Here is a 12,123-nt window from a genome sequence, read left to right as displayed (position 1 = left end):
CAGTGAAAATTTTGAATGTCAACCAGAGATTTCAAGTGAACCAGCTTACAAGTTTTATGATTTATCTTTTAAAAAAATAAATACAGATATTTTTAAAATAGTTAAAACAGGCTGTAGTTGTAGAAGATAGCTCTTGACCTGCTCAGGTCTTCAGAGTGTTCCTATGTGTGTTGAAAGGCCTTTTACAGCACAAATGTTTTTATGTCTATTTTAATCTTCTTTCATATTGTTTTAATTCCATGGAGATAAAAATGATTAAAAGGAAACCAAGAGATTAAAATTCAGAAAAGTGAATTTGTAATTTGCATACAAGATATATAATGGTGAAATTCATTTTCATCAGTTTCTCTCTCTACTAACAGTCTGATCTCAAGATGCAGATTTATATCCAGATTCTTCTAAAATTGTGCCTTACTTGCATAGCTACGTATTACTTCTCAAACACATGATTTTCAACTTTGTATCACAAACCTGTTTTTGGACTCCTTTAAAAATGTGGTCCTGTCACTAGATTTTTTAAAACAAAAAGAAGGAACCAGATCTTTGTCAGCAAAAGTAAGCACCAAGAATCCCGAGAACAAGAACATGTTTCACATAGTCTGGACAAGATCATCGTAAAACGTCTACAGCATTTTCACACAGTGCATCCACATCCATACAGCTTTGTCAGTGCAATAAAACTGCTGTGGCAGTAGCAGAAACAGCACTAGCATACTTAGAGTTGGAGCTTCTCCCTGGCATGACACTATACTATTCTGTCATTGGCTTCCAGTTCAGAGAGATCTATGGTAACTTCAGTTGTCTTGAAGTTCATACTACTTTCTTTCTTAGCTGACTTTGAAGAAGTAAGAACTGTGATAAAGATAACAAGAAGTTTTAAAATATCACACACCTCATGTTACATAAGGATTCACAGAATTACAGTATTTCTGCTTATCTTGTTCTAGCCAAAACAGAATTCTGTATTGTCTGTAGTAAAGATATCAAGGAAACAGTAACAGGAAGATTTTTACTTGTGCATTTGTTAACATGACATTTATCTGAATGTTTTCACCATCTAAAAATATTTTGGCTCTGTGACACAATGGATTTAGCCTTCCTATTAAGGCAGCTGCAGTGAAGACTGCAACTGTGGTATGCTCTCTGGTGCCTTGTGTGCTCTGCTCCCTTCAGTGAGTCTCCTTGGACAAGGCCTCTGAAGGTGACCTGAAAAGCTGTAAAGAAAATGAAGTGAAACCACAGCCATAACCTGACTTTCCCTCCTGCCAAAGCAGCACAAGAATAACTACTGTAGAAGATAGCTAAAACTGCCTCGTGTTCATTTTTAAATGGTACTGATTCTGATTTAAATTGTAGTGTTTCTGAAGACAGCTAAGTGCACCGTGATTAAGTTTATATATGCTAGTTTACATTATTTCTGAAGAAACAGACTGTTCTGCTGTCCTCCTGAATGGATTAATTACCATGGCTTTCCGCTGCTCCTTTCCTGTCATTCCTCGGGATCCTTTCTGGAGGGAGCATCACCCTAGCTCAGCCTTTCAACTCATCATCTCCATCTCTTCCGAGAGAATGCGACACAGTCCTCTGAGCTACAGACACAGCCAAAGCCATTTGTGCCTGTGCTGATCCAGCTGCATTGTGCCAAAGACTTCTCAGTATCACTTTTTAGGGACTGTAGGAGAGATGATCATCAAGCAAGTCAGCAACACTGGGCACACTTTGCTCTAATTAAATACATCCCTTTCCCTATGCAAAAGCCTCCTGTTTTCTACTGCCAGTTGATGTGTAACTGAATTTTGCTGCCCCAAAGGATCCCTAAGGATGGGGAGCTAGAGATAATCTGGAACTGGTATCTCCTGAGTGCGGAGCACTGGAGAGGCCAGTTACTCCTGCCACTAAGCAGGAGTAGGAAACAGTGGTGACAACACGTTTTTATCAGTAACCGCCCCTTCCCCTGACAAGAGGAGTTGCCAGCCTCCACATCTAATTTCCTTTCCCCGGTGGTGGCAAGGGCAAGCCTGGCTTTTCAAGACTACACCATAAACAAGTAGGCAGTGGGGTCATGGATATTCCACTGCCCCCCAGCTGTCTACACTCTTTTGCTTTTGTCTACAGATGACCCCAGTTTTTGTTCATCATAAGCATCCTGTGATCTCCTAGCAGTGCATGCTTCTCGACTCACTTAGAATTCAGTGCAAGGATTTTGTAAGTCATCTGTGCTCAAAAAGATAATGAGAAGCGTTTTTAAAAGAACGGTGAATTCTCACTAGCAATTACTGCTTATTATCCTGGGATATCGGGTTACCTTGAATACCACAAACTAATTTGCATTCTTGGTGTTTGATTTCCTTACTTAGAGTGTTAATGAGAGAGGATTCAGCTTCTGATAATTTTTCACAGTGTAAACACTTGGTAGAAGTGGTAAAACTAATGCATCAGCCACCTATGAAGAAAAATAGAGGGAAGGCTTTTCAGGCATGTTGATATTGCTTGTTTGCCATTGTTTCTTGTTAAATCAACCTGACAGAGTGTTTCCTCTACATGACAAACTTCAGTGAATTGTATTTCCCTTTTTTTGAAGTAGACCCAAAACACTCAGCTGCAGTCATTCATTCTTGTTTCTGAAGTCACTGTTTTGAGGGTGGATGGAGTATGTCAAAGAACAAGACTCTTGTGGTGTTTGTCCTACCATTAGTGTTCCTGGAAGAACAACTGAGAATTTCTGAAGTCCAGCATTGTAGATGGATACTGTGACTGAAGGCTGGCAGATTTTGCTGCCTTTTCCTCTTGTAGTATTTTCCATAAAAAGATTATGAGTGCTCTCTGATCTACAGGTTTGCCATGCCACGGCCTGCTTTACTGCTATATCTTGGGAAAGCACTGTTCACTTCAAATTCTTTGAAAATTCCACCTGAACTGTGGCAAAACCGGATCCTTCTTCCTGCTCTGAACAGACACGTAGCAGTTATCTGATATATTAGCAAAGGAAGACCCTTGCTCTGTTTGGTGTTTGGGTGTTTTTTTACAGAATGTACCAGGTTGAGTACTGTGCTGTTTCCTGAACTCAAGCTTGTTTTACAAGCTAAGGTACTATCTTCTTTTATTACTGCTTGTATCAGTGTTACTATATTAACATAAAAGGATCTGTGCCATGTTAGCTCTGGCAGCTAAGCCTAGAAACCAGCCATAAAACTAAAAACAAGTTTTTGTTTCCCCTTCCACCCACCACCAAAAAGGTGTTAGTAAAAAGACTAAGACTGCTTGGGATTTCTTCACAAATATTCACAAGAGGTAGTTGCATCTACATGCTGGTCATCATAAATCTGACTACATAAAACATAGTGATTTGGAGTGAAAACTGTGACCACTGGCTGTTGTTAAAACAGGGAGTCTATTAAAGAGAAGTTTTACCATCATAAGGTCCAGTGCTGTTGATCAGTGCTTTTGCTCACAGCAGTTATCCTGATCCACCCCAGATCTAGCTACTGTCTGGCTAGCTAAGGGATGCACATTTACATCTTTCTGCAAAGTAACATCCCAGCATTCCTATTCTATGCTGCAATATGACATACCTGACAAAGGGCTAGCCATCCAAGGGGGATACAGTCACTAGAAAAAAAACTGATATCTTTACCATTTCCACTCCTTTGTAATTGAATCAGTTTTGTTTTCTTCAATTTAATACTTTTTTTTTTCCCTGTAACTATTTCTGTGTATCTCAATGTGTGCAACTACAATCACTACAGATCAGACCTGGGGAACTGAAACTAAAAAGCTTATGTCAGCTACTCGGGTAACATTTAGGTCCTCCAGCAACAAATTAATTTTTCTAGCAAAAGACTCTTATAGAGTTGTCCTCCATTGTACTGACTCTTTTCTTCTTCAGTGCCTTCTCATCTTCACAGTTTATCCTTCCTGAGTTTTAACTCTGGACTTGCATCAGTGCAGAGTTGTAAAAATATATCTAATGAAGAAGAAGAAAAATGTATATACCATAAACAATGGCTTAAGGAAGACTAAAATACTTGTGTTTTTTTTTTTCCCCAATCTCTGAAGGCATGCAACTTGAGAATAAAGCACAACTCCTAGAAACTTAGCTAAGGAAATTAACACCAATTCCATTGTGTTTCACTGCAGTTATTTCCAGATGCATCAAGATTGCTTTCGGGTGTCATAGTTGTCTTGAATATTATAAAGAAGGTATCACAAAGATTTCTATGGGTTTAGTGCACACAAAATGCAGCAAATCATTATTTCTCTTAGCAACCACTACAATAACATTAATCATGTGGGATTCCTTAACTATTCCTGTGGATAGAGTATTCTCATCATCAGTTCAGATGGAAGAACTTATATAGATAGATATACAATATGAAAGCTATTACTACTGAAAATGCAATTTATCATGAATCATGAATTTATTAATGCTTTTCAAACTTTAAATTTGTCTCTCTGTCTAGGTTGAAGGGAAAAATAAAACAATCAAATGCAATTGTTGATTAATAAGCTGTTAAAAATATTTTTTCCTCCTGTAATTTCTTAAAGACGGACCTTCAAAATGATCCTGGATCAAACAAAGTGTGAAAATTCACAGCTCCTTAATATGATACTCAGTGTCTTCCCAGTGTAGCTTATGGAGTCCACGGGATGCATGACAATCTGTCACTTTTTAAAGACCTTGAAAACAACCTGTTTAACTGTAAATGAGGAAACACTGTATTTCATAGTGCAGTCAAATCTGTTCAAGTTCAATGTTGCTAAATCATATCATCAGTCTTTTCTCCAGGGTCCCCAGAGGTCTGTTTTAGTTTCCCTGTCCTCTTGAACTGAGTGCCACTGATCAATGTAATTTCTTTAGCGTTCATTAATGTTGTCTTTTAAAAAAATCAGAACAAAACACCATCATTTATATCAGTGAAATGTTTTGTCATGTTTTTTCAAAAATACTTTACAAGTATATTTTCATGTTTATCTTCAAAAAAGTCCTCTCTGCTTAAAACAGTACATTGTACTACTTAAAAGTAAGGCACCTGAATACTTCAATATTACCAAAGCATCAAAGCAGGAAAGAAGAAAACTTCAAATTATGAGAAAATGAAGACAGTCACAGGACTGCATTTCTAACTCTGAATGGTGCAGCAACCAGTGTCAGTCTTCTCTTCTGTTCTAGCATATCTGGAAACTCCTGAAGTAGAGAGAAATACAAATACCAGTTGTGCAGAATAAACCAAATCACTTCAAAGTGGCAACCACTTTGAAAATTTTTTTACACTAGGTAGTGTGTAATGAAGCAATCTTTTCTATAAAGGTGGAATTAAATAAGCATACACAACTTGACATCCTTGTCTGCTACCACTGTTATTTTTTTCCTCCTCTTTTAGTTACTTTCTTCCTTTAAAAGACTGTGCAGAGCAAAACAACTCAGATAACTACATGAAATTCACAACATAAGGTTTTTGCCTATAGAAAATAGAAGACTTCAATATACTGATGAATTTTAGAAGAGGCTTGACATTGAAATCCAAGATCCAGAGAGACATACAGGTCAGTAGGAGACATTACAAATCTATAAGCTAAATTTAGGTTCAAATTTCATATAAAAACCTGCCAAATTGTGGAAAACTGACTAACAGTTGTCTGGTTCGTGGATTTGTATATTCTCAAGTTTGTGGCTTTCTCCCATCCAACTGTACATGTAACAAGTATAGATATAATAAACATTATAAATGTAACAAGTAGAGATATCCAGTCATCAGACAATGCCTCAGAAATGTCATTACACTGCTTTCACAGGTTAGAATAATTTCTGTTGTCATTTCTAGACAGCAGCCAACATTAAATACTATTCATATGGGCTAGTTTGTGTAACAAAACATTCTTTTATCATAGAAACTATATTTTTATGCCAGCAGTCTCAGACCTGCTGCGTTAAATGCTACTGGAAATATCCTGTTAGGATGGACAAGGCCATTATTCTGATGAGTATAGCCACACTAACTTCAATGGTTTCATGGTCTCAGCCATAAAGAAGTTCATGTTAGATTGATAGGTTTCACAACTTTAGGGACTACTTTCCATAATTTTATGAATTATCTTTAAATAACTGTGGACTTAGGGAAAACGTCTGAAACTACAGCTGTGTCTTAATTGCTCCTAGGAGGGGCCCAGAGCTAACAAGGTCTTTTGATCAAATCCTGCACGCTACTTCATGAGGGAAGGGTCAGTTTTGGTTGGCCTTTTCATTCAAACCAGCCTTCCAACAGTGCATGGAAGGCTAAAGCCTGATTATATCTTGCTAGAGGTATAATGCTATTATGTTTCTCATCATAAAGTTATCTCTACATTTTTGTTTTGACTACAGCTTATTCAGCCTTTCGAAGGTTTCACTTTGAGAAATAGAAGCACAGTCTATGAAATCACTTCATGTTCTTTATGGGTAAGATTGTCTGGAGAGAGACCTCATTAGAATATGCACTATGAGGCTATAGTCTCGTCTCTCTAGCTACACAAACCAAAAATACGTATTTCAGAGTATAAGTAGTTCTCACAGAGCTACAGAAAAAGCAAAAGTCTTATATCCTGTCATTGCATTTTTATTCCATACTGTGCTGTAAGTAATTTACAAATGTGTCCTGTTACACTTTGATATGCACAGGACAATCTTAGAACATTTAAAAGGTATATGCAAGATGACTTTAGGTTCATGTCTCAAAGTGAACCAAATTAATTTGTCCATGGAGAGAAAATTAAATTATTTAACATACTACCCTGGTGAGCTAGAAGATTCACACCAAGTATACTGAAATATCAGGAAATATGTGCTGAAAGTTGAAAGCATGAACGATGCATATTGATCAAAGATCTTTTAATATCATACATATAAACATGAGGTAGGTTTTGTTTGCTAATCTAGAATATTAGTAACAGTAATCTCAAAAAAATCCCCCCAAATCTGAACCAATGTCAGTTTATTGTAAAACAGAAAGAAAAGAAATAAATTCTTCTTGATCCATATCAAATGAGCTTTCTAGAATAAAGTCTGTCACAATTTAGGTCTGTAAATGTGAGTCCCAGCTAAATTTCAGTTTAAAAAAAATGGATGGAACCACAGTATCCCCTTATCATACTACTTGCATAAAATCTTTTATTACAGATATGTACAGTTACGAATTTATTTTACACAAAGACCAGTAGGCCTACTAGGAACTGAATTGATTTCAGTCTCATTGGTTATTCAGCTTGGTGAGAATCTCATTTCTGCTTTTCAGATGCCGTTTTACAATATATTCTAGGCATACCTAAAAATGGATGAAAGAATAAAACAGTTACAGTACAACATACAGTTCTTTGCAGCTTACAGCATTAGCTAAATTAACCATAGTAAATACATTTTTAATGTAGCTTTTCTCATTTTACTATGGAGTAAAAACTGCTGGCAGCTTTTTTATATTTAATAAGAACTCTCATGAAATGGAACATACTGTAGCACAACAGCCAATGTATGTCAGATAAGCCTCAGAGGGATAAGGCTAAGGAGTCAGTCCCCTGTACTGTTGCAAGATTTACTAAAATGCAGAGTGGTTTCAAATTTATATTGCAAGTCTTTTCATCTAGATTTGCAGCTGTGCAAGGAACGGTAAGATGCCACTAAATCTCATGTAGCCTATTTTACAAAGGCAAAGGATTTCTTCTGCTCACATGTATAGCAGCTCAGGCCATGGTCTCCACAGAAATGAGAGGTTGGTCTTTTTTTACCTTAGACTATAGAAATGGTACAGAGCTGTTGTAAGGGAACCAAAATGTCCAGAATTGCCCTTTCCCTCTTTCATCCCTGTGATACAGGGAGAAAGCTCTGCATTGAGGACACTGAATCAGCGAGGTAGAACAGAATTGGGCTGTATGTGTTGACATAAAGTCCCACTAAATTCACACACACTACAGCACTTGCGGAATCTTATGCCAGATATCTAAATCAGATTCCCCCTCTCCATGCACACTAATTTGCATGTCCTAGTTTGAAACCTGGATTATATTTTAATTTTAAAAACCCTTATCAATGCTTACGCTACAGAGAACATTTTTCTTATGGGAGCTTTTCTTTGCCTTTTTCAAATCTTACAGAATTCTAGGAACTATTATGGGAGGGCAGGCATAGCATGGAGCAGAATAAATAAAAAACAAAACAGCAGTGCTCTGCAACCTCACATGAGAAGGCTGTGAAATAAGGCTACTGTACTGTGGCAGGATTTCAGGACCAAGCACTCTAATAATTAATACATAAAGAACAGCAGTCTAAATTAATGAACTAAACATGGTTAGTTAATTGGCAAGCAACTATGAAATCACAGTAATTTTTTGATTCAATTTTTAAACTACAATCCCACTTTATACAGTGTAAATTACTCCTATATGCAACATACAATTTGACCATTTTCCCCCACACTTTCTTTCAAATAAGTAATGGCATACATTTACCAAGGAATGATTTCTATGGTTTACCTAAACTAAAAACTCTTAAGAAAAGCTTCTTTTGCTTCTGTGAGCAGACAGTTGTCATTTTTGAAAAGTCACTCACACTCGCATTCAGTTTTTCGACTGCATGGTTTTGTTTATAATTATTGCACCTCTTCCACAAACAGTCTTATTGTAACAACATATTAATTTAGTTAGTCAAAAGGGCCCCACTTCAAAAACATCTAATGTGCTACACATGTAATGTACTGGTGAAATTTACTTCATTTCCACCAGACACAAAGGGTATTCTGCTTTATAAGGATTCCTGCAGAATTGTCATACAGCTCTGAATCAAAAAATGAGATAAAATGGGAAACATAATGAACTAAGGAAACACTATTTCCCACGTGTACCTCTGGAAACATCAATTTCACCAGTTTTATTAGTCTATCTACTTTATGCCAAATACAGCATAAGAACAAGAAAGAAACACAGCCAGCCATTTTTTCTCACAAATCTTTTTTGCTTTGCAAGAATTGATCCTGGCTGTGTTGATCTGTTGTCGACAGCTTTTCCAAAAAGGGGTTAAGACCATACTGTAGCAACACTTAACAACGCTGCCTGCTCTGTTGGAAAGGACTGCAGCAGTCAAGGGTTTTTCCTCCTTGCATGTTTTTATAAAGAAAGGATGGGTCCTTCATGTCTGATAGTAATATCAAAGTATGTACCCAGCATTGTGCAGCTTAGCGTATTGCCAGTTCCTCAAGAATCATAATGATGTACATCACATGACAGAAAATAGCAGCAATCTTAAGTGTATATTAGTTGAAAGAAATGCATATCCATGTTCTCTCCAAGATGCAGTCTACTATTTTTGTCACACCACTAAGTCAATACAGATCTTACAAAACCATTTCCTTTTGCTCTTCACACAACCTGAATGGAATAATGCATTATATAACAAATCACTGATAATATAAAACAATAGTGCGCCCTGATACCTGTAAAACTAAAATAAACCATGAGAGGTCAGAAATTTACTTATGCATAGTAGGTATGCTTTCTGACATACAAGACTTTCCCACTCTGTTTTGAACCATTAAATATAATGGTATATTTTAGTCAAAAGCATTTCTTACCTAAAAAATGGATTCTTTAAATCAAGAATGTTACCAGATTTAAATCCCGTCTGGTCCACCACAGCCACAATCTGAATATCGTAACTTTGTCTGCATCAGAAATAAAAGTATAAAAAGATATAACAGAACTAAACTATAGTTGCATTTATAAACTCTTGTATTAAAAAGGTAGCTACTGTCTGAAGAGTAACCATTTAGCATAATAAGCGAAGGAAATTGATTTTCTGTGCTATCGGTGCTAGGGCCTGATTATTTAAAGAAATAAAGAAGTAAAATTTATTAAAACTCTTAAGTAATGTTAAGAATTTCTATGCAAGAAACATCATCATTCTGCACTGACAGAAGATAACAGTGAAAGGTCTTTTCCCTTTCCAACAGTCAAACAATATTTCAACATTAACATACACAATCAGAGTATTACCTCACAATCAAAAACATCTAATTGGCCAAAAAGCATTAGGATCATTCTCTCTGTAACCCAGGATTTCACTGGAAAGGCTAATTTTTCACAGGACTTGTTGCAAGAACCTGAGTTTACACAGAAAAGTAAAGAGAAACAGTTGGGCCACTGAGAGCATCCATGCCCTAGTTACAGCACCTTCAGTGCATGCTCGTGTTCTATAATGCTGTTTTATGACATGCCTGTAATTAGCAACTGACTTAGGCTGTCACTGAGAATCAAGAACCCATCAACAGTATTTTAATGCTTTTTTACCCTTCCTTTGGCTGTTTGCTACTTTTAGCATCTCAATATTCAGACTACAGGCTCTTTGGGGCAGGAATTTGGGCAGGGGTAATGTAGTACTGAAGACAAAAGCTTTTCTGCACAGTAAAATAGAGTATACTCACTTTTGGAAAAATGCAAATATGCAGTATAACAACAACATATCATATACTTAATGGAGCATATATGTTTTTTAAACTCAAGTTGACCTCAAGAGGCAAAAGATGTCTCCCTGATTTTATGTATGATGCAGAAAGACAAAGCTAAAGCGGACTCAAGCTAGTCCTCCTGCACAGAACAGCACGGTACAGAGTACAGAGATGCTATCTTGATCTCGAAAGCAGATTAGCTTTGCAGCAGGACTTCCAACCTCAGCGGCAACATGGGGTCAAACTGCTTCTCATTTTAGATCTAGCAAAGTCTTCAGCTCAGACATCTAGGAGCCATGCTCCATTGTAAATGTGCCTTACATGTTGATACATTTACAGCAGTGTCTGTGTGGTCACTTTGTGGAGTACAGTGTTTCTCTTTTCTGTTAAAATAGTAATGCATTTTACTTTTGAAAAAGATGTAGGGAGACGTGAGAGGAGCTCCTAACCAGAAGATCTGGCAATTTGACAAGTCCCACATGTTGTAGAGTGAGTGAAAGTATTGATGACAAGTTTGATCTCACTGGACTCACCTGATTGGTGAGTACATTTCCAAAATAAAAAAAAAAAAAAAAGATTCAGCTTTCTACACAGAAGAGGCTTTGCTTTCAATACAACCACAAACACACATGAGCAAATCAACTTGTGTGAACCAGTCTCTTCAGGACTGTTTACAAAACAAAATATAGGAGTGAAGTTTCCAGACCTATGATTGACAGCAAGAGCAGTACAGAAGTCTGCTGAAGAAAGATGCCCTTCTGAAAGCATTCCTTTCCATTAACCTCAGCGGAGGGACAAACAATGTGTGAAAGCACTATTCTTAAACAAGAAGAGCACTTCCATAGGAAATTTTTTTCAGCATTAGTAGTGTAGAATAGATCCAGGATCAGGATCAACCTCACTTCTTGTCTCTGCATATGACTTACTGAGAGGCAAGGAATGTTAGCGTTGCCAGCAAATGACGAGGTTGTTGACTAGGCCCCTGGCCTGAAGTTAAGCTTACTGAATAAGGTTTGGAAAATATTTGAACATGACTTAAGAAATTCTTGTATGTGATAGATACCAGCATGAAAAGCTGACAAAACCTACAGGTAACATTGTGAAGGATGGCTGGATTTCGCAAGTGGTAAAGGAGGAATTATGTGAGAAACAACTTCACAGATAACTAGCATGGAACACTGGGGACCTATTGGGGAGCAGAATCTTGCAAGACCAACAGTGCCTCGGTAACTGTATCAGTGAGACCATGTAAATCCAAAATTATCCACAGAACAGTGTCAGAAATAGCAAATCTGGGTACATTTGTACCCCAAACTAATTGAGGGCAGGGAGTTTATCTAGGTAGAAACAGGGCAGAGAAAGGGAGGTACAAAGGCAGAAAAAGGAGTCAAGAAACAGGAAAAGAGACAGTAAGGTGTGCAAATGCCATGATAAAGGTTGTGCGGGCCCTGCACTTTATCACTGCACATGGTGCTGGAAAATAAACCACATGCATCGCTCTGACCACGCCATATGAATCAAACCTGCCCCTGCAGCCAGAAGGACATGGGGAGCCCAGTGCTTTCTCTGGCTAACAGGAGAATGCCCATGACAGATGGATCAAACTATCTTGGCATCACTGTGTCAGTGCCTGCCCCAGGCCTGATGGCACTGGCAA

General features: G+C 37.4%; 1 protein-coding gene across 4 annotated transcripts in view; it reads right to left on the bottom strand.

The window, feature by feature from the left end:
- Window positions 1-4,905: 4,905 nt before the first annotated feature.
- LOC112983408 (histone-arginine methyltransferase CARM1-like) overlaps window positions 4,906-12,123 on the bottom strand; it is a 78,479-nt gene continuing 71,261 nt past the window's right edge. For 3 of the 4 annotated variants that reach the window (XM_064502068.1, XM_064502070.1, XM_064502071.1), the window contains 2 exons: window positions 9,594-9,683; window positions 4,906-5,185 (listed from right to left, as the gene is read on the bottom strand). In XM_064502068.1, coding sequence (XP_064358138.1) covers window positions 5,167-5,185; window positions 9,594-9,683 — 109 coding nt within the window. In that variant the 3' untranslated portion in view covers window positions 4,906-5,166. Of the gene's footprint in view, window positions 7,299-9,593; window positions 9,684-12,123 lie in introns of all 4 variants that reach the window. The other variant, XM_064502069.1, reaches the window with a different exon arrangement.

This window comes from Dromaius novaehollandiae, chromosome Z, assembly GCF_036370855.1.
Source record: "Dromaius novaehollandiae isolate bDroNov1 chromosome Z, bDroNov1.hap1, whole genome shotgun sequence".
Lineage (NCBI taxonomy): Eukaryota > Metazoa > Chordata > Aves > Casuariiformes > Dromaiidae > Dromaius > Dromaius novaehollandiae.
Note: the sequence above shows the minus strand (reverse complement) of the source record. Positions and strands in the feature narration are given on the sequence as shown.